This window comes from Pogona vitticeps, chromosome 1 (assembly GCF_051106095.1).
Source record: "Pogona vitticeps strain Pit_001003342236 chromosome 1, PviZW2.1, whole genome shotgun sequence".
Taxonomy (NCBI): domain Eukaryota; kingdom Metazoa; phylum Chordata; class Lepidosauria; order Squamata; family Agamidae; genus Pogona; species Pogona vitticeps.
The window spans coordinates 115699990-115726910 of NC_135783.1; the positions used below are offsets into that span (position 1 = coordinate 115699990).

The 26921-nt window shown below is 41.8% G+C and overlaps 1 protein-coding gene across 50 annotated transcripts in view; it reads right to left on the bottom strand.

Moving 5' to 3' along the window:
- Positions 1-431: 431 nt before the first annotated feature.
- The window catches only part of RIMS1 (regulating synaptic membrane exocytosis 1), a 324125-nt gene continuing 297635 nt past the window's right edge, over positions 432-26921 (bottom strand). For all 50 annotated transcript variants that reach the window (XM_072999690.2, XM_078385861.1, XM_072999957.2 and 47 more), the window contains 5 exons: positions 22526-22667; positions 21642-21754; positions 8650-8751; positions 3222-3361; positions 432-2083 (listed from right to left, as the gene is read on the bottom strand). In XM_072999690.2, coding sequence (XP_072855791.2) covers positions 1865-2083; positions 3222-3361; positions 8650-8751; positions 21642-21754; positions 22526-22667 — 716 coding nt within the window. In that variant the 3' untranslated portion in view covers positions 432-1864. The remainder of the gene's footprint in view (positions 2084-3221; positions 3362-8649; positions 8752-21641; positions 21755-22525; positions 22668-26921) is intronic.

Sequence of the window (26921 nt, forward strand, 5' to 3'; positions counted from 1 at the left end):
AATAATAATAATAATAATAATAATAATAATAATAATAATAATAATAATAATAATAATAATAATAATAATAATAATAATAATTAGTTCACTTGGTGCAGGCAGTTATGTCTATGAAGGAAAACTTAATTGTGTCCACAGTTTCTACATGTGTTACAGCCCAACAGTAGGAATCTACACCAAAATATTTATTAGAAGGAATTTGGTCCGTACTACATCACGTTTTCCATAGGGTAAAAAATAAAGTCCATCTATAGACATTTAGCTCCAGACTGAATGATAGTCTGGCTAAAACCTGCAAAATGTCTATAAGAAAAAATGGATGGCTTAGATTTCTTGGTTACTTCATTAGAGTAATTACGAGCAAACTGTACAAGTACATGCAACATACAACCTGGCCTATGTGGAACTAACATATATTATTAAATAATCTCTTTTGTTTGTTTCTTTTTTTCCTCTCTTTTATCTTTTATCTTTTTTCTTTTTATTTCTCTCTCTCTCTCTCTTTTTTTTTTTACAAAAACGTGCATGCAGCTTTGAAACAGTTCCAAGTCATGCTGCTCTATTTTGTGAGATCACCATAAAAGGAAGGAGAACTTCTCAATGCACCTGCACATTCTGCAGTTTTCAGCACATTTACAGAAAAACACAAGGGATTTCAAGGCCAAGAAAGAACCCAGATGAACAAAATGCAAGTATTGTTTGACTGTACCTCCCCCCACGCCCCATAAAAGTAATATTACCTTTGTTAAAAATCAAGCTTTGTGCTTGCATCAGTCTCAGAGAAATGTAAACTGAAATTTGATAAAAACATTAGTAAGTGCAGAATATTTCAACTGGAACGTCCACTGGAAAACTGAACAACCTGTACCATGCTCTAACCAGGACAGACAACTGTGTCAAAAATGACACATGTATCAGAGAAGCCTTGGTATAGCTAAAAGTTCAGATGCCCAACTCCATTCCTGATCAACATTTGGGAAGTCAACTATACATTTACATGTATGAACATAAAGACTTTTCTCAATGAGTCTGGTAAGACAATGGCTTTACAGACGTAATTGCTAATGTCAGAATGAAAAACATAACTGTTGTGTTTTTTTAAATCAGGTTTTCAGCAATAGTTGTAGCTGCAGGTTTCCTCCATGCAAAATCTCAATAAAACTTAAAAATGGGATATGTAATGCATAATGTATATGTATTCACTTTTTTTACAATGGATGTTATGATAAGCTCTAATAAAAAGTTAAACTGAACTGCAAATTTACTCTGGTTTTCCACATGTTTTAAGGTTATGGACATCCAGAATGGAGGAGCTATGTGCCTGTTATTGGCATCAGACGGTAATTCTGGCAGGTGAACACTTTTTGGAGATGCTTACAGAGATAGACTTCAGCCCTTTTTGGTTTGAGTTAGAAAAAGAAAGGAAGGGTCTCTGTTAGCATCCTGATGACTTTTGACAAAACTAGCAGGATAACACAGCAAAAACAAATGGAAGTAACACACAGAGAAACACCAAAAGGTTAACACTGTTGGTGGTCACTGGGGGGAAAAAAAACCAGGGTGCGGTCATTGTGAACAGAACGAGCGGTTCCAGTTTAATTTTCAGAGTTCCCTCCTCGTTTTGATTATCAGAAGCTTCAGGAACATTTTGCTTGATGGACTGACTGTATTTTCATACACCGATTTGTTCAGACAATTTAAGCCACCCTTGGAACAAACAACTCAGACATATTTTTTTGGATAAACTACTACAGGCAAAACTGAAGTGATGATTGTCTCTTTTTGAAATTGCTCCTCATTGTTGTAAATAGCTCCGATCCTTGGTGGTCACAATTTTGTTAAAGAGCACCTGCTGTTTTGTTCATTAAGATCGAATGCAGGGAGGCCCAGTTGAACTTTCCAGTGATGACTGGGAGGCCCTGCGAGTTAGAGGAGTCAACGTGGGATCCACCAGGGAGGAGGGTGGAAATAATTTATACCAGCCTATTACCACGCTGGACAAATCAAGTTCTTCCAGCAAGATCTGTGCAACTCCCATGAAACATTTGTGATCCATTCGACCATAGTCTCCCCAGACAATCACCTGCAAAAACAACAGAGTCAATACAGGCTGAACAAATGTATTCTTATAGGCTGTCCCATTCTATGCAGTGTGATGTTCTAGGAATAGTACTATGGGATTGGCAGTGGAAACTTATGGATTAGAACCCAGTTGGTTGTCTCAGCTACAGCAGACCCACCAAATCAATGACTCATCAGTCAGCAGTTCAGTGTCTCTATTCTGTTTGAGACTAGTAACTACATTTAGGCCACAGTACTGTTTATTTGTTTATAATTATCTTATTCAGAAATATACAAGCAGAGCATCTTGGGAGTAAATGCATACTTAAAAGTGGAAGAAATGGTTGCTAATATTGCACTCAACTCCCTTTTTCCTGAAGATGCACACAAACCTGCCCTCTCTCACTTTTGCCACAGGACTTACAAGAAAGGAGTTGTTTATGTTCTGCAATATAGATAGATAATGTATATCTGCAATGGCTTCTAAAAAGGTGACATATGCCGAACCCTGAAGAATAACGACTCCCACTGAGCTAAAATTTGTCAGAAAATATTTTTCTGAGAAATGTTTTGGACTAAATCTAATTGTTAGCCCCAGCCAAGACATGCACTCTGAATTAAATGGTATTTTCATAAACGCACACACCCATTGATTCAGTGGGAGCACTCTAGTTTGATTTAGCTGTCTAATTTTTTTTAAGCCTCTGGAAATCCAAGGTCACTTTGCCAAATTCCTCCATCATTTTTTTTGGGGGGGGGGGAAGACTGGCACCACAGCTGTTGCCTTCAACACAACTCTCACAGTAGGTAGGGGGTTCTGGGAAGGAAGTAAAATGATGGGTAGGTTGCTAACACAATTGTAATTGTTGCCATTTGCAGCGGCAATGGAAAGAATCCCAAAATTTCAGAGAATAAAGAAAAAAGCTGTGCTACAATCACTGCTAAGAGCAAACCACACCTCTGAACAACTTTCTTCTTCCCCTGGAGAAATTTGGTGAACTAGCTCCACAACACTGAGAGGCCATCCTACACAGCTGTGGTACAGATGAAACCTTGAAAGCTAAACTAAACCTTAGCTATATCAGAATACTTGAACTTCAGCATGTTTAATACCGTTAATGGCAATCAAGGGACTACACCCTGATAAAACAGTTACTGACCTGAAGGACTTTACCATGAGGACTTTCTTCGAATACTAATGTCTGTTGGTATAAAGGATCAAGGGTCTTCCTGGCAATCCTTGTCTTCTTCTTGGCTATACAGGCCCCGTTTTCCAACATATATACTTTGACATATGGAGCTGTGATATATACATAAATGTTGTTACAATGCAAGTCTTAAATTATTGACTACCTTACCTTTAGAACATTTATACAAGGACAATAGAAGCATAAAGAAAAAAAGAGGAAGAAAAATTACATAGTAATTAAAATACAAACCACCTCGACATCAAATACTGAAGAGAATAAAGTAAGTGGAGGGGGAAGTGAAGAGGAAACAAACTCCTTTGGAATATAAATCCTCTTCTTTCCTAATTATTTTGAATTGTAAGGTTGCCTCAATGTGCAGAAAGTTCCACTCGTGTTCCTCCTATATTGTTTGCATGATAAGGGAATTATACAAGTACTGTAGTCTTTTGAGAATCTATAGTAAAACGTCTTTCATAATCCATGTATTTCTTCCAAAACCCTGAAAGAACTTTGGAATAAGTTGACCACAGCTGACTGTTTGAAATATACATTCATTTAGAAAAAAAAGATTGATGGTGACTATTTATGGAACAGGAGAATCGAATGCTTAAGAGAGGTTGGTCTTATAAGTTTTCATTGTTTCAGCACAAAATAATGGTGCTGGAAAATTATGGTTCCCCCCCCCCCCCCGTTTTAGTTAGTTAGGCATCCTTCAGTCTCGAAAGACTATGGTAGCGTGCTCTGTATGGAGGACTTGGAACAGCGTCTAGTGTGGCTGAGGAGGCCAATTTGAGAGTGACAATCCCTTCCACACTGAAGACAAATCCAATCTGTCCCCTGTCCAGCTCCCTGGTTTTGCTGCTTTTGTGATTTCCTCTTTGCCTCGGCCTGCTGGGCAAGGGTCGCTTCAAATTGGGAGAGGCCACGATGCAGTGCCTGCCTCCAGGCTGAACGCTCAGATGTCAGGGTTTCCCATCTGTTGAGGTCTATTCCTAAGGCCTTCAGATCTCGCTTGCAGACGTCCTTGTATCGCAGCTGTGGTCTCCCTCTGGGGCGATTTCCCTGCACTAATTCTCCATACAGGAGGTCCTTTGGAATCCGACCATCAGCCATTCTCACGACGTGCCCAAGCCAACGCAGACGTCGCTGTTTCAGCAATGTATTCATGCTGAAAATTCCAGCTCGTTCTAGGACTACTCTGTTTGGGACTTTGTCCTGCCAGGTGATGCCAAAAATCCGTCGGAGGCAACGCATATGGAACGTGTTCAGCTTCCTCTCCTGCCGTGCACAAAGGGTCCAGGACTTGCTGCAGTACAGGAGTGTGCTTAGGACACAGGCTCTATAGACTTGGATCTTTGTATGTGTCGTCAGCTTCTTATTGAGCCATACTCTCTTTGTGAGTCTAGAGAACATGGTGGCTGCTTTGCCAATGCGTTTATCCAGCTCGACATCCAGAGAGAGGGTGTCAGAGATGGTTGAGCCAAGGTACACAAAGTCATGAACAACCTCCAATTCTTGTGTAGAGATGGTAATGGAAGGAGGTGAGTCCACGCCCTGGCCCATGACTTGTGTTTTCTTCAGGCTGATTGTTAGTCCAAAGTCTTGGCAGGCCTTGCTGAAACGATTCATGAGTTGTTGGAGGTCTTCAGCAGAGTGGGCAACGATGGCTGCATCATCTGCGAAGAGGAAGTCCCGCATGCATTTCAGTTGGACTTTGGTCTTCACTCTCAATCTGGACAGATTAAAGAGCTTTCCGTCTGATCTAGTCCGGAGATAGACACCCTCGGTTGCAGTTCCAAAGGCATGCTTCAGCATGACAGCAAAAAAGATCCCAAAAAGTGTTGGTGCGAGGACACAGCCCTGTTTCACTCCGCTTCGGATGTCAAAGGGGTCTGATGTTGAGCCGTCAAAAACTACAGTGCCTTTCGTTCCCTCATGGAAAGATCTGATGATGTTAAGGAGACGAGGTGGACATCCAATCTTGGGAAGTATTTTAAAAAGGCCATCCCTGCTAACCAGATCAAATGCTTTTGTAAGGTCTATGAAGGCCACTAAGAGTGGCTGTTGTTGTTCCCTGCATTTCTCCTGCAGCTGTCGGAGGGAGAATATCATGTCAGTGGTGGATCTATTAGCTCGAAATCCGCACTGTGATTCTGGATAGACTCTGTCTGCAAGCACCTGGAGCCTCTTCAGAACAACACGGGCAAGCAGCTTCCCTACAACGCTAAGAAGAGAGATGCCACGGTAGTTATTGCAGTCACCCCTGTCTCCTTTGTTCTTGTACAATGTGACAATGTTTGCATCCTTCATGTCCTGTGGTACTCCACCTTCCCTCCAGCAGAGACAAAAGATTTCGTACAGTTCGGTGGTGATGATCTCCTTACAGCATTTCAGCACTTCAGCAGGGATGTTATCCTTTCCAGGTGCCTTGCCGGAGGCGAGGGAGTCCAAGGCCGCTTTTATTTCTGCTAGGGTTGGTTCGCTGTCCAGCTCTTCCAAGACAGGTAGGCACTCAATGTTATTTAATGCTTCTTCGGTTACTACATTCTCTCTGGAATATAGCTCAGAGTAGTGCTGTACCCAGCGTTCCATCTGCTGTGCTCGGTCCTGGATGAGCACACCTGTAGCAGACTTCAAGGGAGCAGATTTCTTCTGTATTGGACCTAAGGCCTGCTTGATACCGTCATACATTCCTTTGATGTTACCTGTGTCCGCTGCTAACTGTATATGAGAGCAGAGCTGGAGCCAATAGTCGTTGGAGCACCTCCTGGCAGCCTGTTGGACTTGGCTGCGAGCAGCTCGAAGAGCTTGCAAGTTGTACTCGCTAGGACAGGCGTATGCTGCTAGTGCTCTTCTCTTAACCTCGATGGCTGGCATTAACTCCTCTGAATGGGCTTCGAACCAGTCAGCCACCTTTTGGGTTTTCTTGCCAAAGGTGGACAAGGCGGTGTTATAGACAGTGTTCTTGAAGTGTTCCCATCGTTCAGGTGCATTTGCAGTAGCCGGACCTGGAAGGGCTTCCTCAAGTGCTTGGGCAAATTCTTTCACTTTTCTTTGATCGCGAGTCTTGCTGATGTCAATACGTGGTCTTCCTTCCTTTTTCGTGTGATATACTCTCTTTGTTCGCAGTTTTACTCTACTACACACCAGGGAGTGATCAGTATCACAATCAGCACTCTGGTAACTGCGTGTGATCGTAATACTAGGAAGGCTGGAACATCTAGTGAGGATTAGATCGAGCTGATGCCAATGCTTGGATCTTGGATGTCTCCAGGAAACTCTGTGTTGCAGCTTCGTGTTAAAGAATGTGTTGCTGACGCAAAGACCATAATGGCAGCAAAGCTCCAGCAAGCGCTGGCCATTTTCATTCATCTTTCCAATGCCAAAACGGCCTAGACAAGTGGGCCAAGAATTATGATCAGCACCAACTCTAGCGTTAAAGTCTCCAAGAATGAACAGTGCCTCTCTTTCAGGGACTTTTTTGATAGCAGCTGCCAGATCGTCATAGAATTTGTCTTTCACTTCTGGAGTGGATGACAGTGTTGGTGCATATGCACTAATGAGGGTTACTGGTCCTGCTGATGAGTGGAGCTGCAGAGACAGGATTCTTTCACTCCCCACAGTAGGTGGAACAATGCATCTCAGGAGAGTATTTCTGACTGCAAAGCCAACACCATAGGTGTTTTGAAAATAGTAATTTTCATAATACGAATGACTCTGCTTATGAGTTTTTGTGCCCCTAGCTAGGAATTAGAACTTATTGACTTGCCTAAAGAAATACTCAATCACTGAAGAATGTATTTGCTCAGGCTTCCACATCTCTCTCATTTGTTTGCGTTCATTTTTTGTTTTTGTACAATGTGGGAATGTACCTGGAAATGTACGCCATAGCTAAACATATTTCTTGTACACCATAGCTAAACATATAAACATATTTCTTGTCATGTTAATGTCCATGTTGTATGAACCACGTTGATATCCTCATGTGGTGTAATATGGTGTGTTACTGGGCAGAACGCCCTATTGGCTCATGTAAACCTGACAGTTAATGTTATGTAACCTATAAGAGAATAAAAGGAGGTGCCAGGCATCATTGGGGGAGCTGTTATCACAGAACAGTGATCAGAGAGCCATTCGAACAGCAACTTCAGCCGATGATCCTGAGCACGCTTTGAAATGGTTAATTCGACTGCAGTCTCCTTATTTCAGAGGTCTCTCCCTCTGGAACCTTTCAGAGATCTCTCCCATCACTACAGGTTGTTGGAGCCGGATTCCAACAGTACAATGCAATTTTAAAAGATTTCCACTGCAGTGGCATTTCCCCCCTAATTTGACATTACCCTTTGGAATGTATTTTATTATCAGTTTGATATACATCAAAGCCTAAAATTGCTGTCTTTCAGTACAATTTGCATTAACCGGTAATCTTTGTTGAATTTACTGTATAGCCTACTTAATGTTTTGGCTACAAAACTAAGCAGTTGAAAATATAAATAAATTTAATATGTAAATCGCCCAGAGTGGCCTGGTAGCCAGATGGGTGCTATAGAAGCCAAATAAATAAATAAAATATATATAAAGCTGCAGTGCCAGCTTCAGAAGGCAATTGTGGATATTGAATATATTTTGATACATCTCTGTTAAACCCCAAAGAATTCATTCAAATTTCTGTGTCATGCCACTCTAGTATATATAACATTACTCAGTAACACACTGTTTCTAACAATCTCGGGAATCTTTACATTAGGAGAATGGGATAATAAGAATGATCCGGTCCCCCTTGCCCCTCTAAAGCTCCTTATTGCCACTGCTTCAATTCTTCTTGGAAGTTTTTAGGAGACTGGATAGACTGAGGACATCTGACTCCTGCAAGCAATGTATGCTTTAAGCATGGAAGGTCCTTGCATTCCAGAACAGAACGTGGGCATTACAGTTGTGTGGTGTTCTTTGTGTCATACTGTTAGGCCAAAAAGGAAAGGTAAAACTGGATAGGCAACTCAGTATACTTGGGGGTCAAATTTTTGCTCAGTCACCCTCCAATGGGCTGCATCAGGCCCTGTAGTGGCTGTCTGAGGAATTTTAAGGAAAACAGGAAGTACCTTTTTAAGGAAAACAGGAAGTACCTACACTATTTTCAATGCTCATTGAGGCCCTCAAGAGCAGAAATAAAAGTTTCTCAACCAAAGCCTTTTAAATGGGTTTTTAATGAACAAGCTCTCAGATTACTTGAGAGTCCCAAAAGAGTCCCAGTGTGTCACATGCAATTTGTGGGTTGCACTTTACTCCCTTTGGGTTAGATCAATGAGCAATATTACCATCAAACACTATCCTACAACAAATATTGAGAACTGAATTGAACATTTTAAGATCAAGTGCTCCCCACGAAAACCCTGCTTACCTGGGGTAGATTTGGACCCTGGCTTTTGTGTTAGACCTCGGGCTCTAATGACTTCCACTTCTAATTGGCCTTTCTTGTCCACCATTCCAATCTGTATGTCACCTAAAAGAAAGGTATGTGTGTCAGGATCACATGAATCAGCATAGCAAATCCTCCAGTTATTCACAGAAGACACATTTGTTTAAGAGTTTTTCCTGAATTTCTGCTCTCTCTTAGGATTTATTTTAAAAATTCCACCTCACTTTCTGTACAATTCCCCAGTTTGAATTTAAACTGTTTATTTTATTATACTTCTGGCTATACAAATCAATCTTTTTTTTTCCCTGTGTGGTGCAACTTAGAATAACAGACTACAGAAATTAAGAGTGTTTCTTGGATGGACAAAATATGGGGAAAAAAAACAAAATAAAACTGGAAGTGACAGGAAGTCTACTGTCAGTTCTGAAAACTGGGGAATTAAATACTGCAGGGGCTCTTGAAACCTGTTTAAAAGACAAATCAGGGGGATTTCCAGGAGTGACAGTTCAGCTTTTTAGCTTATTGGTTTGGAAAAACAATTACAGTTGCTAGTTTTAGAAGCAACAGGTCAGGGCGCTTGAGAAGACCAATATTTTTATGGACATAGTGCATTTTAATGTATAGACAAAAGCTTCCTTGGGAGAGTTTTACTCAAAAGGTAGCTGATAGCTATAAGGATGTTATGTGCCATCAAATCAGAACTGACATATGGAGATCCTGACAGGGCTTTCAAAGTAAGTGAGATACTTATGGAGTGATTTTGTCAGTTTCACCCCTCATGTTTTTCCATGGCTGGGTGAGGTTTTGATCCTAAGTCTCCTTAGTCCTCTCTGTACACTACAACACACAAGGTAACCTATACCTCCATAGGTGCACACACACAGTCTTTAAGTAAGGGCCTAGCTTGTCTGCTTGTGACTTGGAGCCTGATCTTATTCTTTCATATTTGGAAAATGAATCCCGCATAGTCCATCCGTGATCCAAATCCTACTAGTTACTTACATAGACACAGGACAACTTAATGTGGTATGCTGGCTGCATGTTGGTTGCAAAATCAATTGGCCACAGCAGCTTCTGTAACTCTTGGGCATGCAACTCAAATAGGAATTTGGGCTATTGTAAGGATACAGTCCTAATTGTTCTAACAGATGACTATAAAATATAGAAATGGATTTCAAAGAATTAACATGAGAAGCTTCTGTAATTGGCTATTCTGGATTTTGAAATAAGAAGTGCTGAAACTCCCCCCCCACACTATTACACAACTGTACTAATTTATAAAAGACAAACAACTAGTATATTTGAGAGAATGAAGTGCTTGGGGGACAGCTGTAACATTCAAGATCTGAGATGTCAACAAGGCTTTCTGAAAAGATCTTGCCTTATTAATACCTTGCTTCTCACATGTGTACACCCTCACTGGAAAATTTCTTCAACCACATGCCAGGAGTACACATGGCATTTACTTATGTCTAATCTTTCTAATCCTCGGTGGTTATGAGGCATCAGCAGGGGGTGCCACAGCATAGCCCTTTTCTGCATAGAACAAAGATCAGTCTCTCAAGTATAAGAAGAATCTTCTAAAAACATCTCTTTTGGTTTTCTAGGTTAGAATCTCCCTAGAGCCTATTAAAAATGAATGACAGCAATGGATGGGAAGAAAATATTACCCAGACAGCCCACTTTCGTTTTCCAGCCTAACTGTAAGAAATGCCAAAACCCTGCAAGCAAGTTAACAATGATTGTTGTGGCTTTTTAGGCTCTTTGGCCGTGTTCTGAAAGTTGTCCTTCCTAACATTTCGCCAGTCTCTGTGGCCCGCATCCTCAGAGGACAGCATTCTGTGCTCTGGTGCAGTTTGTTTGGGAGTTGAGTTTTTATAGCTGTGAGATCAGCTTTTGTCCTTTTTAGGAGATGGGTGATTATGGTGATCAGTGTGTTTTTGTTGCGGGTGTATTGTTGTGATAAAGAGGACAGATTATCTGTCACTGTGGTTGATGGGTGTCGTTAGCTGGTCTTTTGTGTGTAGTGATCACTGGTCTTTGTGGCTGGGTAGAGTTATTTGACCTTTTGCATGCTGTATTTTTCAGTGCTGGGAGCCAAGTTTTGTTGAGTTTCAAACTTTCTTCCTTTTTGTTGAAATTCTGCTTAACAATGACTTTAAATATACAGTGGTGCCCCACATAGCAATGATAATCCGTGCAGCAAAAATCGTCGCTATACGGATTCGTCGCTATGCGGATTAAAAAAGTCCATAGGAATGCATTGAAACCCCTTCAATGCGTTCCTATGGGCTTCAAACTTACCTTTTAAGCAAAAATCCTCCATACGGCGGCCATTTTGGGCGCCCGGTAAGCGAGGAATCCATCCCTGTTTTACCCGGCGGCCATTTTGGAACCGCTGATCAGCTGGGGAAAAACATCGTTATGCGATAATCGGTAAGCGAAATAGCTTACCGATCATCGCAAAGCGATTTCCCCCCATAGAAAACATCGTTATGTGATCGCAAAATCGATTGCAAAAACATCGTCGCTGGATTCGTTGTTAAACGGGCCGCCCGTTATGCGAGGCACCACTGTAATGTTATATGGGATCTATAGGAACATAGAACAGCTTATTTATGGAGTTCCCAAGTTCAAACAAGCTTATTACATGGTGCATACCTGAATGAATAGGAAGCCAGCAAGGGATAGTGGAGAGACAGACCAGGACTTGGGTATTGGTTCAGATACCCATTTAGCCTTGGAAATTCACTGGGGGATGGCACTAAGAAAACCATCCTTCAATATCTCACATACAGTGGAGTTTTGACTTACAGTCGGCTCCACTTACATGCTTTTCGACCTACGGAATTCTCTGGCTGCAAAGTTTTACTTCTACTTGCGGCCGGAGAATTGACCTACGGACCAGAAGGGGGAGGTGGGGAAAGGCTTTCCCTTTCCCTGCCTCCCCCTTCCAGTCTCTAGGTCATAGGTTGTGTCTTGGGATGCCTTCCAGGGCTCCTTCGCCACCATGGAAGGCATCTCGGAGGCCCCACCACCACCAATAGTGCTTCGGAGCCACTATCGGTGGCAGCGGGGACCTCCGGATGCCTTCCAGAGAAGCCTTGGAAGGCATCCGGAGGTTTCCCGCCGCCGTCGCCGCTGCTGGGAGCTGAGACGCGCCTGGCAATCCCAGCCATGCTCGGACTCCTGGCCAGTCCAGGAGTCAGAGCATGGCTGGGATCGCCCTTCGCGGCACAGCTTCCAGCAGTGGTGGTGGTGGGGAACCTCTGGATGCCTTCCAGAGAAGCCCTGGAAGGCATCCGGAGGTTCCCCGCCGCCGCCGCCGCTGCTGCCGGGACCTGAGCCGCACCTGGTGATCCCAGCCATGCTCGGACTCCTGGCCAGTCCAGGAGTCAGAGCATGGCTGGGATCGCCCTTCGCGGCACAGCTTCCAGCACTGGCGGCAGTGGGGGGGACCTCTGGATGCCTTCCAAGGCTTCTCTGGAAGGCATCCGGAGGTTCCCCCCCACCGCCGCCGCTGCTGGAAGCCGAGCCACGCCGGGTAATCCCAGCCATGCTCAGATCCCAGCAGCTCAGCTTCCAGGAGTGCTAGCGGCAGCAGGGGACCTACGGAGGCCTTCCCCGCTGCCATGGGAGGCTTCTTGGAGGTCCCCCCACCACCGATCATGCCTCCAAAGCACTATCAACTGCGGCAGGGGACCTCCAAGAGGCCTCCCATGGCGACGGGGAAGGCGTCCGGAGGTTCCCCCCGCCGACACAGGCTTTCCCAGGGTGGACCGGGCCTACCGGAGGAGGGCTTCCCCTGGTTAGGGTTGCCAGATACATGTGTATGAAAAAGAGGACGAAGAACGCCAAAAAGGAGGACAAAGGAGGACATATGGGGGAGGGCCACTGTGCACAATCTGGGGTCACTTTTGGAATTAGGTATTGGGGAGAATAGCTCTTTGATCATTGGGCAATACCATAACCATTCGACCTACTCAGTATTCAAAGGTCAAGACTGGGAAAGTTACAATTTTTGGACTACAAAACGCAGAATCCACTGGCCACTGTGTTTTATTGTTTTAAAAAATGTTTACAAAATAAAAACAAAACAAATCAACATATATACTTCCTGGGCTCCCAGTACCAATAGAGACAATCTATTCCTTCCTTTAATGGAGAACCATCCTCTTTGTTTTACTGATTTTTTTTAATTTTAATAAAAGCATAATAAAGTGAAATAAAAAGTTTAAAAAGTTGTGTGACAGATTTGAAACACTTTATAAAAACCAGAAAAAAACAGAAGGTATGGATTTCTCTCAGCTTGAGAAATGCAAAGGGTGGAGAAAATAGATTTGCAGACACACAAAACACACACAAAGCCATTTTCTCCACCGTTTGCAATTTCTCAAGCTGATATAAATCTGCTTTTGTGTGTGTGTGTGTGTGTGTGTGTGTGTGTGTTCCATCTCCCACAAGCATAGGGGATAACTCTGCATATGCTCCTGGACCTGGAAACACACTCTGCACATGCCCCAGAGTCGGGGGGGGGGTCAGGGCAAAAGGGGGGAATGAAAGTTCCTCTTGTTCCCCAGTTTGAGGAGGAAGGAGGGACCAGCCCAACCCCTATTTTCCTGGCTTTGAACTGCCACCCCCTCCAAACCCCAGAACAGCCTCCCCTCCAGCAAGCAAGCCAGTGCACACTCACTTCACTCCTGTCCGTTTCCATCCATCCATCTCTCTCGCTCCTTCCTGCCTTATTCAGCTCCCAGGCAGAAGCAGCCATCCACAAGCCGGGCATTGATTGCCCGGGGCTGGAGCAGCCCTAAACAATCAAGCCACCTTATCAACCTCCGATCTCTGAAACCAGAGGATTTACAAGTGCCTCAACCAAGGAAGTAACAGGGAGAGGTTCGGTTGCAGGGGGAGGGGGTGGAGATACAAGAGACGGACATTTTGAAGTTTTTTAGTTTTGCCTGACGGATAGAGGACATGCTCCTCAAAAGTAGGAGATGTCCTCCTTTTGCTGGACGTCTGGCAACCCTACCCCTAGTAGGCCCTGTCTACTGCCCGGGAAAGCTTGGTAGACCGGGCCTACCGGGGGAAGCCCTCCCCTGGTAGGCCCATCCAGCCTGGGAAAGCCTGCGTTGGTGGTGGTGGGGGCTCCAAGAGGCCTCCGGCAGCCATGCCGAAGCCCTTGGAGTCCTTCTGCAATGGCAATGGCGGCGATGGGGGAGCTCCGAGAGGCTTCCGGCAGCTGCACCCAAGCCCTCAGAGTCCTCCAGCAGTGGCGATGGTGGCGGCGGGGGACCCCTGGAAGACTTCAGAAAGATAAGTTTTTATTTTTAAATTTGTATTTTAATTTTGTATGTGTTTGTGGTGGATTTGGGTGAGTTATGGATTAAATGGTTTTCAATGCATTCCTATGGGGAATGCATTTTCGACCTCCGTACTTTTCAACCTACGGACTCCGTTCCCATACGGATTAATTCCGTAGGTCGAGATCCCACTGTACCTCCAAAACCCAATGAGAGTTGTCAAAAGCTCGATGTTTCTTAGTGGCACATAATAGCATCCGAATGGATAAAGGGAAAACCTCTTCAGAGAGCTGACCTACCACCAGGTCCTCGTCATGACAAATCTAATTCTATGGATATTTTCTCAAGAGTATAACCATCTGCTTTTGCTGGGGCTCCCTGCTAAGTTATTGCTTACTCAGTCTCACTGCACAGAAGCAGAACTTCAACAGGCGTTGTGCCTTCTTTTCCCGACACATTTTAGATGCTCCCTAACGAGAAGAACATTTCTCCAGGATTAAATCAGCATTGTGGCTTAACACAAAAAAGAATTCACCCACTTTGTTCTTGTCATATTTTGCAAACTAAACTGCAAGCTCAGATAGTAGGTGAAATAATAAATGCCCGTGAACAACTCTTGGCCACTTTTCATATTCACATTGTCACATTCTTATAAAAGAATGAGTGGAAATGCCTACATTGAGCTTACTCCTAGATGCGTATGTACGTACATAGGAAAAGGTTTACCTACTTAACACTGGCTTTCAGACTTTGCATTGATGTTAAAATAGATCATGGGAATAAATGAAAAAGAAAACTGCAAACAACGTTTTTAATGTTGTCTTTGCACATAAGCACACCCAGATTTGATGCAGATTTGGTCATAACGGTTTTAATGGCCCTTGACATGCCTCACAGCTGGCTGGATAGCTCAGTGGTTTAGATATCTGTCTGCAGAGTCAGAAGTTGGGTTTCATTCCCCACTATGCCTCCTACAAGTCGAGCCAGGCTAGGTGGCCCTGGGCGAGTTGAACTGTCCCAGGGAGGGAGCCCTCAGAAGAAGGGAATGATAACCCCTTCTGAGTATTGTCTACCTGGAAAATCCTGAAAAGTGTCACTACACGTCAGAATTTACGTGACAGCACATGATTATCAGTATTTTAACATGCCTTGCATTGATTTCAATAAGTCTACTTTATGACTGTCTGGATCCAGCCAACTGACTTCTACTTTATTCTGATGACCTTTTGAGGAGGGGACATCGACTTTTCTTGAAGGCCATTTGGGGATCAGGAAGACTCTTCTTTATTGTTTTTGCTGCAGCTAGCAGAACTAACACCCCCCCCTCCCGAGTCCATTTTTGCAAATGAAACAGACAATGAACTTTTGTCAACCCACTCTCCAATCCTCTCATACCAGTACCTCCTGCTTTTACAGTTCTTACACTCTCTATACATTATATGCTGGGGCGTGGTGGGGGAGCCCTAAGAGGGCTGCTATAATTCATTTCTGACTTGGTGGCATGTAACATAAGAGGGTAAGAAAGAGCCTCTTTCCAACTTTAGGTCCAGGCCTAGGCTCTGAAAGATCTGTACCAGTAGGTTTTTGTTGCATTGTAGATTTGGTGTCTGTCTTTCTGTTTTAGTCCTGGGTTAATTGTTATTATTTCTATGTTTTATCACACATTTAAATTGATAGGGTTGGATCCAGAGATGCCATGAGGGAGTTTCTAGTGAGGAGATTTGATAAGGGTGGTGTTGGTGAGGTTTTTTTGTTTGTTTCCTTGCATGGTTTTTTTTGGGGGGGAGGGATTTCTCTTCCCCCTGCAGTTGACATCCTCCTGTGAAAATCTGTCACAGCAAGGTGAGTAGCACCATTCAGAGTAGGGAAAGGTTTTAATGCAAAGGGGAAACAAATAAACAAACAAAATTTGTTTCAGCCATTGGCATCAGAAGAATTGCCTGATGGCCCAGGGGCTACTTTCCATACAAGAGCAACTCTGAATCTGTTTCCCATGTTTTCCTTTTTCTGAAGAGTGGGATAAAAATATTTAAAATGAATAAGATAAAATTAAAAAGGCAGAAAAGGAAAAAGAAGCCCAGAGCAGTCAGGTAACCTGGTACACAAGAAGTCTGTGATAAAGGGAACTCAAGGCAGCCATACCAATTTAAATATAGCAGCTACATGTTCCCTTTTATGCAGTTAGCTCTTCTTCCAGGATCAGAAGTTCAAGAATATTAATGAGATACACCTAGGAGCTGAAACTGCATACAGAAGCACAGCCAAACAAATTTGACAACACCCCCAACCTCCAATTTCACACATCCAAAAAATGCACAACGTTGGGCATTTTTTAAGAAAAAGAGACAGCCCAACATGAAAACCTTAGAAAATAAAAAGCCTCCAAGAATACGGACAGCCCAACTCTCCCACATAATATTTCTGTCCGTGACTGCAGACTAAATGCAATCATGCAGTAGGTAATGAGGATCTAAAAGTAGGTTAATTGTTACTGTAATAATTTTTTAAAAATCCTGCTTCATATTAGGAGCACAAGAAACTTCTATTGGCCAAGCCTGACTATGGTCCTAGCAAGCTCAGGACTGCGTACACCTATCATGACTGGCAGCAGTTGTCCAAGGTCTTGGGCAGACATCTTTCCCAGCTTTGCTTGGGGATGGTTGAAAATTGACATAGAAGCGTGTGTCTTCCGCATACAAAGCATATGCTCTTAGCCACTCCACTCCAAGTGGCTTGAAAGAAATAATTAGATTAATAAGGATTAAACTACTGAGCAATAAACTAAAGGAAAATTAGAGTAAATGGACAATCAGATAAACTCAATAGTCTAAAAGAATAAAAGTAACCATAATCAACAAAAAAGGAACAGAGTTAATTGCAAAAAAGTAATAATTAGAAGGATCGGCTCATTCCAAGGGCCTTTTTGAGAAGAAAAGCTTTGCATCATGACACCGAGGGAGCGCCTAGTCCAGACCCTAGCTTTGAAATAAGAAGTTGAGAAAATGTTCTTCTTTCAAGATATACTCTTCAAAGTACAGGTGGAAATGTTCATATTTCATTCTTGCAGTTGAGAAGGAAAAATGTGGGCCAAAAAAAAAAAATCTGCACTGGGATGCTGGAAGTTTTTGTCTATTTTTTGTGGGGAAAAAGTAGAAGTGTTTTTGTGTGAAAAAAATCAGTGTTTTCCAGATAACCTTGTATTCTGTTTGTAAATTCTTGTCTGCAGAAAATAGACTTTTTTGGTGCAAAACACACAGGTTTTTGTGGAAAACACACAGGTATCATTATCATTTTGCTATTCCTTTTGCTGAAAATAAGATAAGGGCAAAATGCTTCTGATCGCAGGGCAGAGAGGCAGACACACATCTTAAATTCAAAATGTTACATTATGTAATGTAATAATATGACAACAACCGACTCAATCCCAGAAAATCCTATAGAAACTCTGGGACCAAGAAGCACTTTGATTCACAACAGTCATCGGGAATCCCCTTTACCCAGAGATTCGACATACTCCTTCAACTTCAAGTTTTAAACATATTTTGAAGTAGGGTTTCTCCATACAATCCAGCAATCTATCTTATGGATTATATACATGCTATATGTTAATACATGTATTGACCATTTGTGTATTGTTGGTACTGTATATTTGTTTATTCTGTATGTTACAGTTGTATTGTTGTATACTACTTTCAAACTTTGGAATGTAACTGGTTTATAAATATTCATGAATAAATACATAAGCCATAGTATATAAATGATCACCTGTATGTGATGAGTCGGAGTCAAGTGAGTAAAGCTGCAAGTGTGGTTACCAACTCATGGCCACATGAAAAATGCATGCACAGCCTACCCAGAAAGTTAGATTGTGTAAGTTTTGGAGTTTTAAACAAAACTGAAGAATGTGTGTCTCATCTAAATATAAAAAAACTGTGAGAAATATTTAGATTGTAATGTATATAAATTAACCAAATCTAAGACATTTCCAGTGAGCAATAAAAGTAATAGGATCAATGAATTTTTTTTTCAGCTGGTTCATCTTGATATTTTGGGGCCACTGCAACCCACAAAAGGTGGAAATAGATTCTGTTTAACTATAACAGATGATTACTCACATTATAGCTATATCTATATAATGAAACATAAAAGTGAAATCTTCCAGAGAATTAAAGAGTTTGTTGCCATGGTATAATGAAGATTCAGTACTCCTGTATAGGGTTGCCAGATACACGTGTACGAAAAGGAGGACATAGAAAGCCAAAAAGGAGGACAAAGGAGGACATATGGGGGCTCTGTGCTTGGGGTGGGGTGGGGTGGGCTGGGGGGCATGTCACTTTTGGAATTAGGTATTGGGGAGAATAGTTCTTTGATCATGGGGCAATACCATAACCATTCAACTTGCTCACTCTTGAAAGGTCAAGACTGGGAAAGTTACATTTTTTGGACTACAAAACTCAGAATCCACTGGCCATTGTGTTTTCTTGTTTTAAAAAATGTTTAAAAAAATAAAAACAAAACAAATCAGATCTACATATACACTTACTGGGCTCCCAGGACTAATGGAGATAATCTATACCTTCCTTTAATGGAGACCCTTCCCCCCTTGTTTTATTTATTTATTTTTTATTTTAATAAAAGCATAATAAAGTGAAATAAAAAATTTTAAAAGCTGTGTGACAGATTTGAAACACTTTATAAAAACAAGAAAAAAAACAGAAGGTGTGGATTTCTCTCAGCTTGAGAAATGCAAATGGTAGAGAAAATGGATTTGCAGACACACTCACTCACTCACACACACACACACACACACACACACACACACACACACACAGAGAGAGAGAGAGAGAGAGAGAGAGAGAGAGAGAGAGAGAGAGAGAGAGAGCGAGCCATTTTCTCCACCCTTTGCAATTTCTCAAGCTGAGAGAAATCCGCTTGTGTATGTGTGTGTATGCGTGTGTTCCAGCTCCCACAAGCATGGGGGATAACTGTGCATATGCTCCTGGACCTGGAAATGCACTCTGCTCATGCCCCAGAGTCAGGGCAGAAGGGGGGATAAAGTTCCTCCTGTTCCCCGGCTTTAGGAGGAAGGAGGGACCGGAGGGCCCCTATTTTCCAGGCTTTGAACCGCCATCCCCCAAACCCCAGAACAGCCTCCGCTCCAGTGGACAAGCAAGTGCACTCACTTCACTCCTGTCTGTTCCCATCCATCCCTCTCTCTCGCACCTTCCTGCCTTATTCAGCTCCGTGCAGAAGCAGCCATCCACAAACCGGAGATTGATTGCCCGGGGCTGTTCTACAGCCCTAAACAATCAGGGCAGAAGCAGCCATCCACAAGCTGGGGATTGATTGCCTGGGGCTGTTCTACAGCCCTAAACAATCAAGCCACCTTATCTCCAATCTCTGAAAGAACCGGAGGATTACAAGTGCTGCAACCAAGGAAATAACAAGGAGAGGTTCGGCTGCAGGGGGTGGGGGAGGGGTGGGAGTGGAGATACAAAAGCCGGACATTTTAAAGGTTTTTAGTTTTGCCTGCCGGACGGAGGACATGATCCTGAAAAGTAGGACATGTCCTCCTTTTGCCGGATGTCTGACAACCTTACTCCTGTAGCTTATATTCCAACAGACAAAGGGGGAGAGTTTTTAGCACATCATTTCAGAGATTGGCTTAAGTAGAAAGGTATTCTTCACAGGTGTTCAAATGTGGCCACACCTGCTGAGAATCGAGTGGCAGAAAGAAGGAATGGAATTTTGTAAACTGTATTGGACTCTTTACTTGCTGATGCAAAGTTACCCAGATGTTAATGGGGTAAAGCCATGAAATATGCAAACTATATTGTTAACAGAGTTTGGATCTGTGCAGTAGAAGATAGACCTTTTTTTGTTACATGGAAGACAAACTTCTTTGAAACATATGAAAATTTTTGGTTGTCATGCTTAGGTTCGTATACCCAAAACATTCAGGAAGAAGGGTAGCCCAAAAGCAAGAAATGTGATTTTCTTAGGCTATCAAATAGGAAGTAAAAGTTATAGGTTTCATGATCAGTTTGGAAATGTAATAATTAGCAGGTCAGCTAATTTTTGTCAGAATGAGAATTGGTCACAATACATGCAAACAGTGAAATACTTCAGCCATTGTGTAGTGACAGACAAGAAAAGTTTGAGGAAGAAGAAGAAAATGAGGCTGTAGGAGGGGAACAAAAGTCATGTAGGAAATTGTTCCAAGATGCTCACAATTTTGGTGTTCCACCTGATAGGTTTACAGCAATATATGTAAATATGGTAATATCTGAACCTGAGAGTTATGAGCAGATGTTAAATCTTTACAGGAGCACGAAGTTGTTTCACCAGTAAAGTTGCCTGAAGATGAAAATGCAGTAGGTTGCAGATAGGTTTACAAGTTGAAGGCATTGCCATATAATACCCAGCAATATAAAGTCACATTTGGTGACTCAAGGTTTTACATTGCAGCAAAAGTCAAACATTTTAAGTCAGAGTGCTGCAAAACCTTTGCTAAAGCCCTGGAATGGTGTAAAAAGAGTGTGGAGATAAAGGGAACCATAGATTGTAAATTGAAGTTAAATTCATCTAACAATCTGAAATTAGAATGTTATGCAGATTCAGATTGGGGTTCATGTGAAATTGATAAGAAGTCAATTTCAGGAATGGTACTAAGTCTAGGAGAGGCTTTAATATGCTAAAAGTCTAGGAAACTAAGTTTAGTAGCCACAAGCACAGTGGAAGCTGAGTATGCGTCATTAAGTGATTTATGTGGAGAAATCACATAGTTCGTTCAGTTAACTAAAGACATGAACACGAAAATTAATTTACCTGTTACAGTGCAGTGACAGCACAACTTGCATTCAGTTGGCAACTGAGGGTCAAATGAAAAGTAGAAGCAGGCATATTTGCATAAAGTATTGCAACGTAAAGAGTGCTGTGGAGCAAAAACTGATACATTTACAGTATTGTCCAAGTGAAAACAATATTGCAGATGTTTTCACAAAACCACTGACTGTGCAGAAATATGTTTATCTATATCATAAAATTGGTCTATACAACAATTAATTTAAGGAGGGGTGTTGAGATTTCGATCTTAAAATGTATTAAATATAAATGTTGCATAGTTGAAAGTAAAATGACTGATTTTACCTCAGTCATGTACTGAGTGTATTCAAGTGTGTGTACCAAAGTTTAAGATGTGATATTGTACAGCTGTTGTACATGATGTAACTTTATGTAAGTAGAAAATGAAGTAATGTATTTTCTGATTGGTCCCAAGAATGAATAATTCACGTGTAAAGGGGACATTTTATCTGTTGTAAGGCAGATCACTTTTTTCTACGCTATGTATTGCACCATGTTTTGTTATGCTGCCAGATGAATGTCTATTCTCTCTGTATATATGTTAAGAGACTAAGTTGGTATTTTACTCTCTCAGTGTTATAGTGTCTTTGCAACCTGGTATTTCCTAACTCTGCTTATGTCCTGAGAACACATATTAAACCAAAATTCTCAACATGCATCATGAACAGTGACTGGAGCAGAGCATGGAAACTTTACGTTTTGGATTTGCTTATTGATTTGTGGATTTATAGTCCAAAAACGTAATTCTTACAAGGGTCTTGACTGTGGTATCATTTGACTTGTGACAGAAAAGGAATCTATACTTACCCATAGCAGGAGTTGCTAAAGTCTGTCGACCTACTAGTTGGGCAGGCCCAAGACCATCAAGGAAATCACTGAACTGACTGTCAGCCCCCAGTCGAACTCCAGGAAATATTAAGCTGTGGTGAAACAAACAAAGCAGAACAAAAATCGCTCTGAGTGTATTATGAAGAAAGTCCTGCATTTCCAAGTCCACAGACTGGAAATGAACAAATGAAATAACACCACAAAGAAACAGTGAACATTTGAATCTTAGTAGATCCAAGACTACCGTCTTTCCCTGAAAACAAGTCAGGGTCTTATATTAATTTTTGCTTCAAAAATGCTTAAGGGCATATTTTCAGGGGATTTTTTTGCATGTCATGTCATCTTCTGCTTGCTGCACAATGGTGGAAGGTGGGTTTTCCTCAGCCATGGCTTCTTGATGTCTTCTGGCTGATACGCATAAACATCCCATTCATTTAAAGCAGCAGTGAGCAAAGAGTGACTTGTCAGCCACAGAAAGCCCCAAAGGCTCTAGAGCAGATACTGGGTTTGCAATATCCCCTGGGGAGCAATTTGCTACTCCCAGCCAACGTTTAACCATAAAGTCCTCTTTTTGGAAACTTGAAATGATTGGCTAGTCAGTTCCTGTTTTGAAAAGGGCATTTTATAAAAAGTAGCCTTGTGAGTACTGTATGTGGAAGGAATGTCATCAAAATGCCAAATTATATCTCCAGAGGCTTCTGGGGATTGCAATTTACTATTTCAGAGAATGTCAGAGGGGATTGTGGACTTGCAAGTCCCGGAGAAGAACACAAATCAGCATTAGCCTCTCAGATATTGCCCTCTTAAAGAGCAAAATGTCCTAAAGGGTGGGATGCTCCTCATTATTGGAGGCTACAACTTACTTTCCTTCAGAGCTGTAACTGTTGATACTACCATCAGTTGATTCTCGACTTGGCTGCCGGACCATACGACTCCTCATTTCTGCTGCCATCCCTGTTTCTGTGCTTCTCTGTATCGTGCTTTTTAACTTCTTGTTGCCTGTCTCTGAAAGACAGTAAAAAGAGAAGCAAAAGTAATAACATAGCAAATATCATTTTCATCATCGCCAGAGAATTAACAAAGAATCACATCCAAGAAATGTAACCATACACATTATTTGCTACTAATTCTTCAGTCACATACACATTTACCTGGGGTAGGTTCCACTGCACCGATTAGGACTCACTTTTGAGTAGACATGAATAGCGGCTACACTGTATGATTTAGCCTAATGGCACTCTACAGATGTCTGCTACAATGGAAAACAAGTGTTGCTTATCTAATCTTTCTATTAATTTATCTTCTCTTTTGAACACAAACATTTCTGCTGTGTTACTGAACAAATGATCCCATTTTTAACAATTATTTTTCATTATGAAAACATTACACATTTTGGTTGTTGTGAGTTTTTTGGCCTGTTTAGCTGTGTTTAGAGGTTTTTCTTCCTAACATTTCTCCAGTTTCTCCAGAGGACAGGGGTTAGAACTCTTTCTGTGTTCTGGTGTAGTGTGTGTCAACAACAATCCCATACACTACACCAGAACACAGATAAAGTTCTAGCTCCTGTCCTCTGAAGATGCTGGCCACAGACACTGGAGAGATGTTAGGAAGAAAAACCTCCAGAACACAGCCGAAAAACCCATAATAACCCTTGGATCCAGGCCGTGAAAGCCTTCAAGAACACATTATACATCTTCTTTGTATTTTCATCCTCGTTTCCTAGTTATTTCCACTGAATATCCAGTTTTTAATTTGGTTTTTGTCATATTTACAAAGTCAGTCTTTCATAAACATATGTATTAAGGCATCTTATATGTTACATACATGTATAGCATGTATAGTACAGTGGTGCCTCGCATAGCGAGGTTAATCCGTTCCGGATTAACCTTCGCTATGCTGAAGCATCGTTAAACGGTACAGAAAAGCCCATTAGAACACATTAAACATGGTTTAATGCGTTCCAAATGGGCCAAATACTCACCGTTTAACGAAGCTTCGTAATGGCCGGCAGCCATTTTCGCGCCCTCGCCTCGCTTAACGAGGGTGCGAAAACGCTGCGGGCGGCCATTTCCCGGCTTCCGGCGGCCATTTTGGCCGCCGAACAGCTGATCGGCGGGGGTCGTTTTGCGAAGATCGGTAAGCGAAACGCTTACCGGTCTTCGCAAAGCGAATTTTTCCCTATGGGAAAAACGTTGTGCGATCGCATTAGCGATCCGAAAAAACGGATCGCTATGTGATTTAATCGTTATACGGTGCGCTCGTTAAGCGAGGCACCACTGTATACAACTGAAAGTTATTTTTCACTCATTGAAATCAAGGCAAAGCTTGTGTCGATTTTAATCGGCCTGAAACTAAATCCTGTTTGTTTCTTCCATGCATACAATAGACCTTTATGCACAAGGTTGTTTTTATTCAACGTGCAAGGCATTTTTATTACATCTCATTGTTTTCATCATGGCACTGGAGACCACTGGGGCACATGTGGGGTGTTCTACCATAGAAGATGATTGCTAAGAGACTTCGTCCGCAGATTACCACGATAGCTTTCTGTGCTTCTCCGTAGTCTAGATCAGTACTTTCAAACTGTGTGCCCTGAACCCTGATGTTCCTTGTAGGTTTATTAGATAAAGGTAAAGGTTTCCCTTGACATTTAGTCTAGTCATGTCCAACTCTAGAGGGCAGTGCTCATCCCCGTTTCCAAGCTGTAGAGCCAGCGTTTTGTCCATAGACAGTTTACATGGTCACGTGGCCAGCACGACTAGACATGGAACCACTGTGGTGGTGCCTATTTATCTACTCGCAGTTTTACACGCTTTCGAACTGCTAGGTTGGCAGGAGCTGGGACAAGCGACGGGAGCTCACTGTTGTGTGGATTCGAACTGCTGACCTTTCGACCTTGCAGCCCAATGGCTTTGCAGTTTAGCCCACAGTGTCATCACGTCCCTTGTAGGTTTATTAGAGGATCCCAAAAGAATTATTAAATAATGATGGACAAACATCCTTGAAGGATTACTGATATTCACCTATAATGCACAACCACAGACAAAAGCTGGGTATGATGGTGGCTTACCTTATTTTGTAAGGCAATGACGCACAATAGGCTAGTCAATGCCCTTCATCAAGAATGTATGCCATATACCCCAGAATTCTGTGCACAACAAGGTTGCCATGGTTGACATTTGAGGGTTCATTCCCTAAACAGTTAATTTCATAACTGAACACTACAAGCTATGCTTCCCAGTGAAATTCATAAAGTGGTTTGCAGAAGTGTTAACAGATTCTATCACTGGGTAAAGTGACATGTAGGGGCATTCCCAAGGAGAGCCATGGAGATTCCTATCTCATCATTGTACTTAACATATGGCTGAGTTGCAAGCAGCACCCCAAAAAAAGCCCTAAGATTATAGCCCATATTAGGCACTGCTAACTTCTGAGCAGGCCCGCAGCTGAGTGTTGCTCAGCTAGCAGCTCTCACGTCTCTATTCTATATAAAAATCTCTGTTCCACCATGTAAAAAGATCCAGTAACAAAAACTAGTAGCCCTGCCCAAACCACCAGATTAACATCTATTGTAGGTGAACAGTGGAAAGAGAGCTTCAAAATAACATAAGTAGAGATGGGCACGACTTTAAAGCAGATAATCAAATTCATCCAATAACAGTTAATTCGTCAATTCGTATTGGTACAAATCAATGGCCCTGACAAATATGAATTAATACATTTTGGTGATTTTTGATTCATTAAGCTGTTGGGCTATAAAATGGCCTCCCAGGACCCAAAGATACCAAAATTGCTGAGAGGTTTCCACTGCCTTTTCTCTATAATCCCTCCAATTGTGGTGAAGATTGGGTTTCAGACAACTGGGTTATACACCCACAAAGAGGGTCCCCCCAGGAAAGTTTTCTCCAGACACCTAGAGACACCAAAACCACAGAGAAGCTCCCCATGTCTCTCCTCTACATTCTCTCTAAATTTGGCATTTTATAGGGTTTTACATTTTTAAAATGCATCAACAAATTGAGTCAGCAAAAATTCATGAATTCATTTTTCATGATTCATCACCCTTGACAAATCCCAAATCAAAACAAATCACAATTTTTTGATTCATGTCCGTCTCTAAACATAAGTAACAAAGCTGAAAACAGTTACAGTACTTATCTGGGTTGAAATCCTGTTGTGCAGCTCTACCTGAGTAACAGTGATAACAACAGCAGCAAATCACCACTGATTAAAGGTTTCCTTTGATGATTTTGGGGTGTATGTGATTTCGTCACATTGTGCATGAACTGAGAATGCCCCAAATTGTCTTTGATCAGTAATGATTTGTCACTGATGCGGAACCATGCAACAGGATTTCAGTCATTGATTTTTACATCAATGATGTTACATTTCAAAAGTCAAGGCATGACTGCAATTACAATACTGCTTTTCATGTAAAAAATTATAACATTTTCTAGTTATTTTTTACAATTACTTTTAAAGGGCAGTTTTAGAGGGATTGAAAGAGGACTTTTTCCCAGCTTTTTGCCATTGTCTAAAGGTAGCCTATATGTGTTCCTTTAAAAAATAATAATGTGAAAACAGTGGGAGGTAGAGGATAGGTGTAACAAATTATGTAAGAAGTGACATTTTAAAGAAGCTTTCCCAGCTTTGGAGGCAAACAGGGACTGTCCAACAGAGTGGCAGATTGTGCAAAACCAAGAAGGCAGAATTGGCCTTTTCCATTCTAATGAGATGGGAGTGTCAGGGTTATCAATTTTGTTTTTCATAATCTCCCTTGTGGTTAAGATTGAGGGACATAAACTATCCCAAGGGCACTGTAGCACACTTCACATTTGAACCTAGGTTCACCTAGAGTACTAGACCACACTGGCTGTTTTCTATGGTCCTACAAAGCATCACCTGTGACACAGCTGCTCTATCTGTTTCCCATAAACAATACATTTGGATAATTATGTCATGCTTAGGTTTTCATTGATAGTGTTTGTATTTCATGGAAAGAAAGGGCCCAAGGGACTAAGATTTCTTCTGTTCTTGGAATGGTTCCCTTAAATAGGAACATCCACTGAGTCAGGCCATTAATAAATGAACTGTGTAACTGAACATCTTAATAAGGTCTTCACTCTATTTCCAGTTTGCTCGAGAATTCTGTAAATGACAATATAAACAGCAAATATACAGGTACTTAAAATACATTTCCACAGATAAAAAAGGAAATTAATATTATAATATATTATATTATAATATAATATAATATAA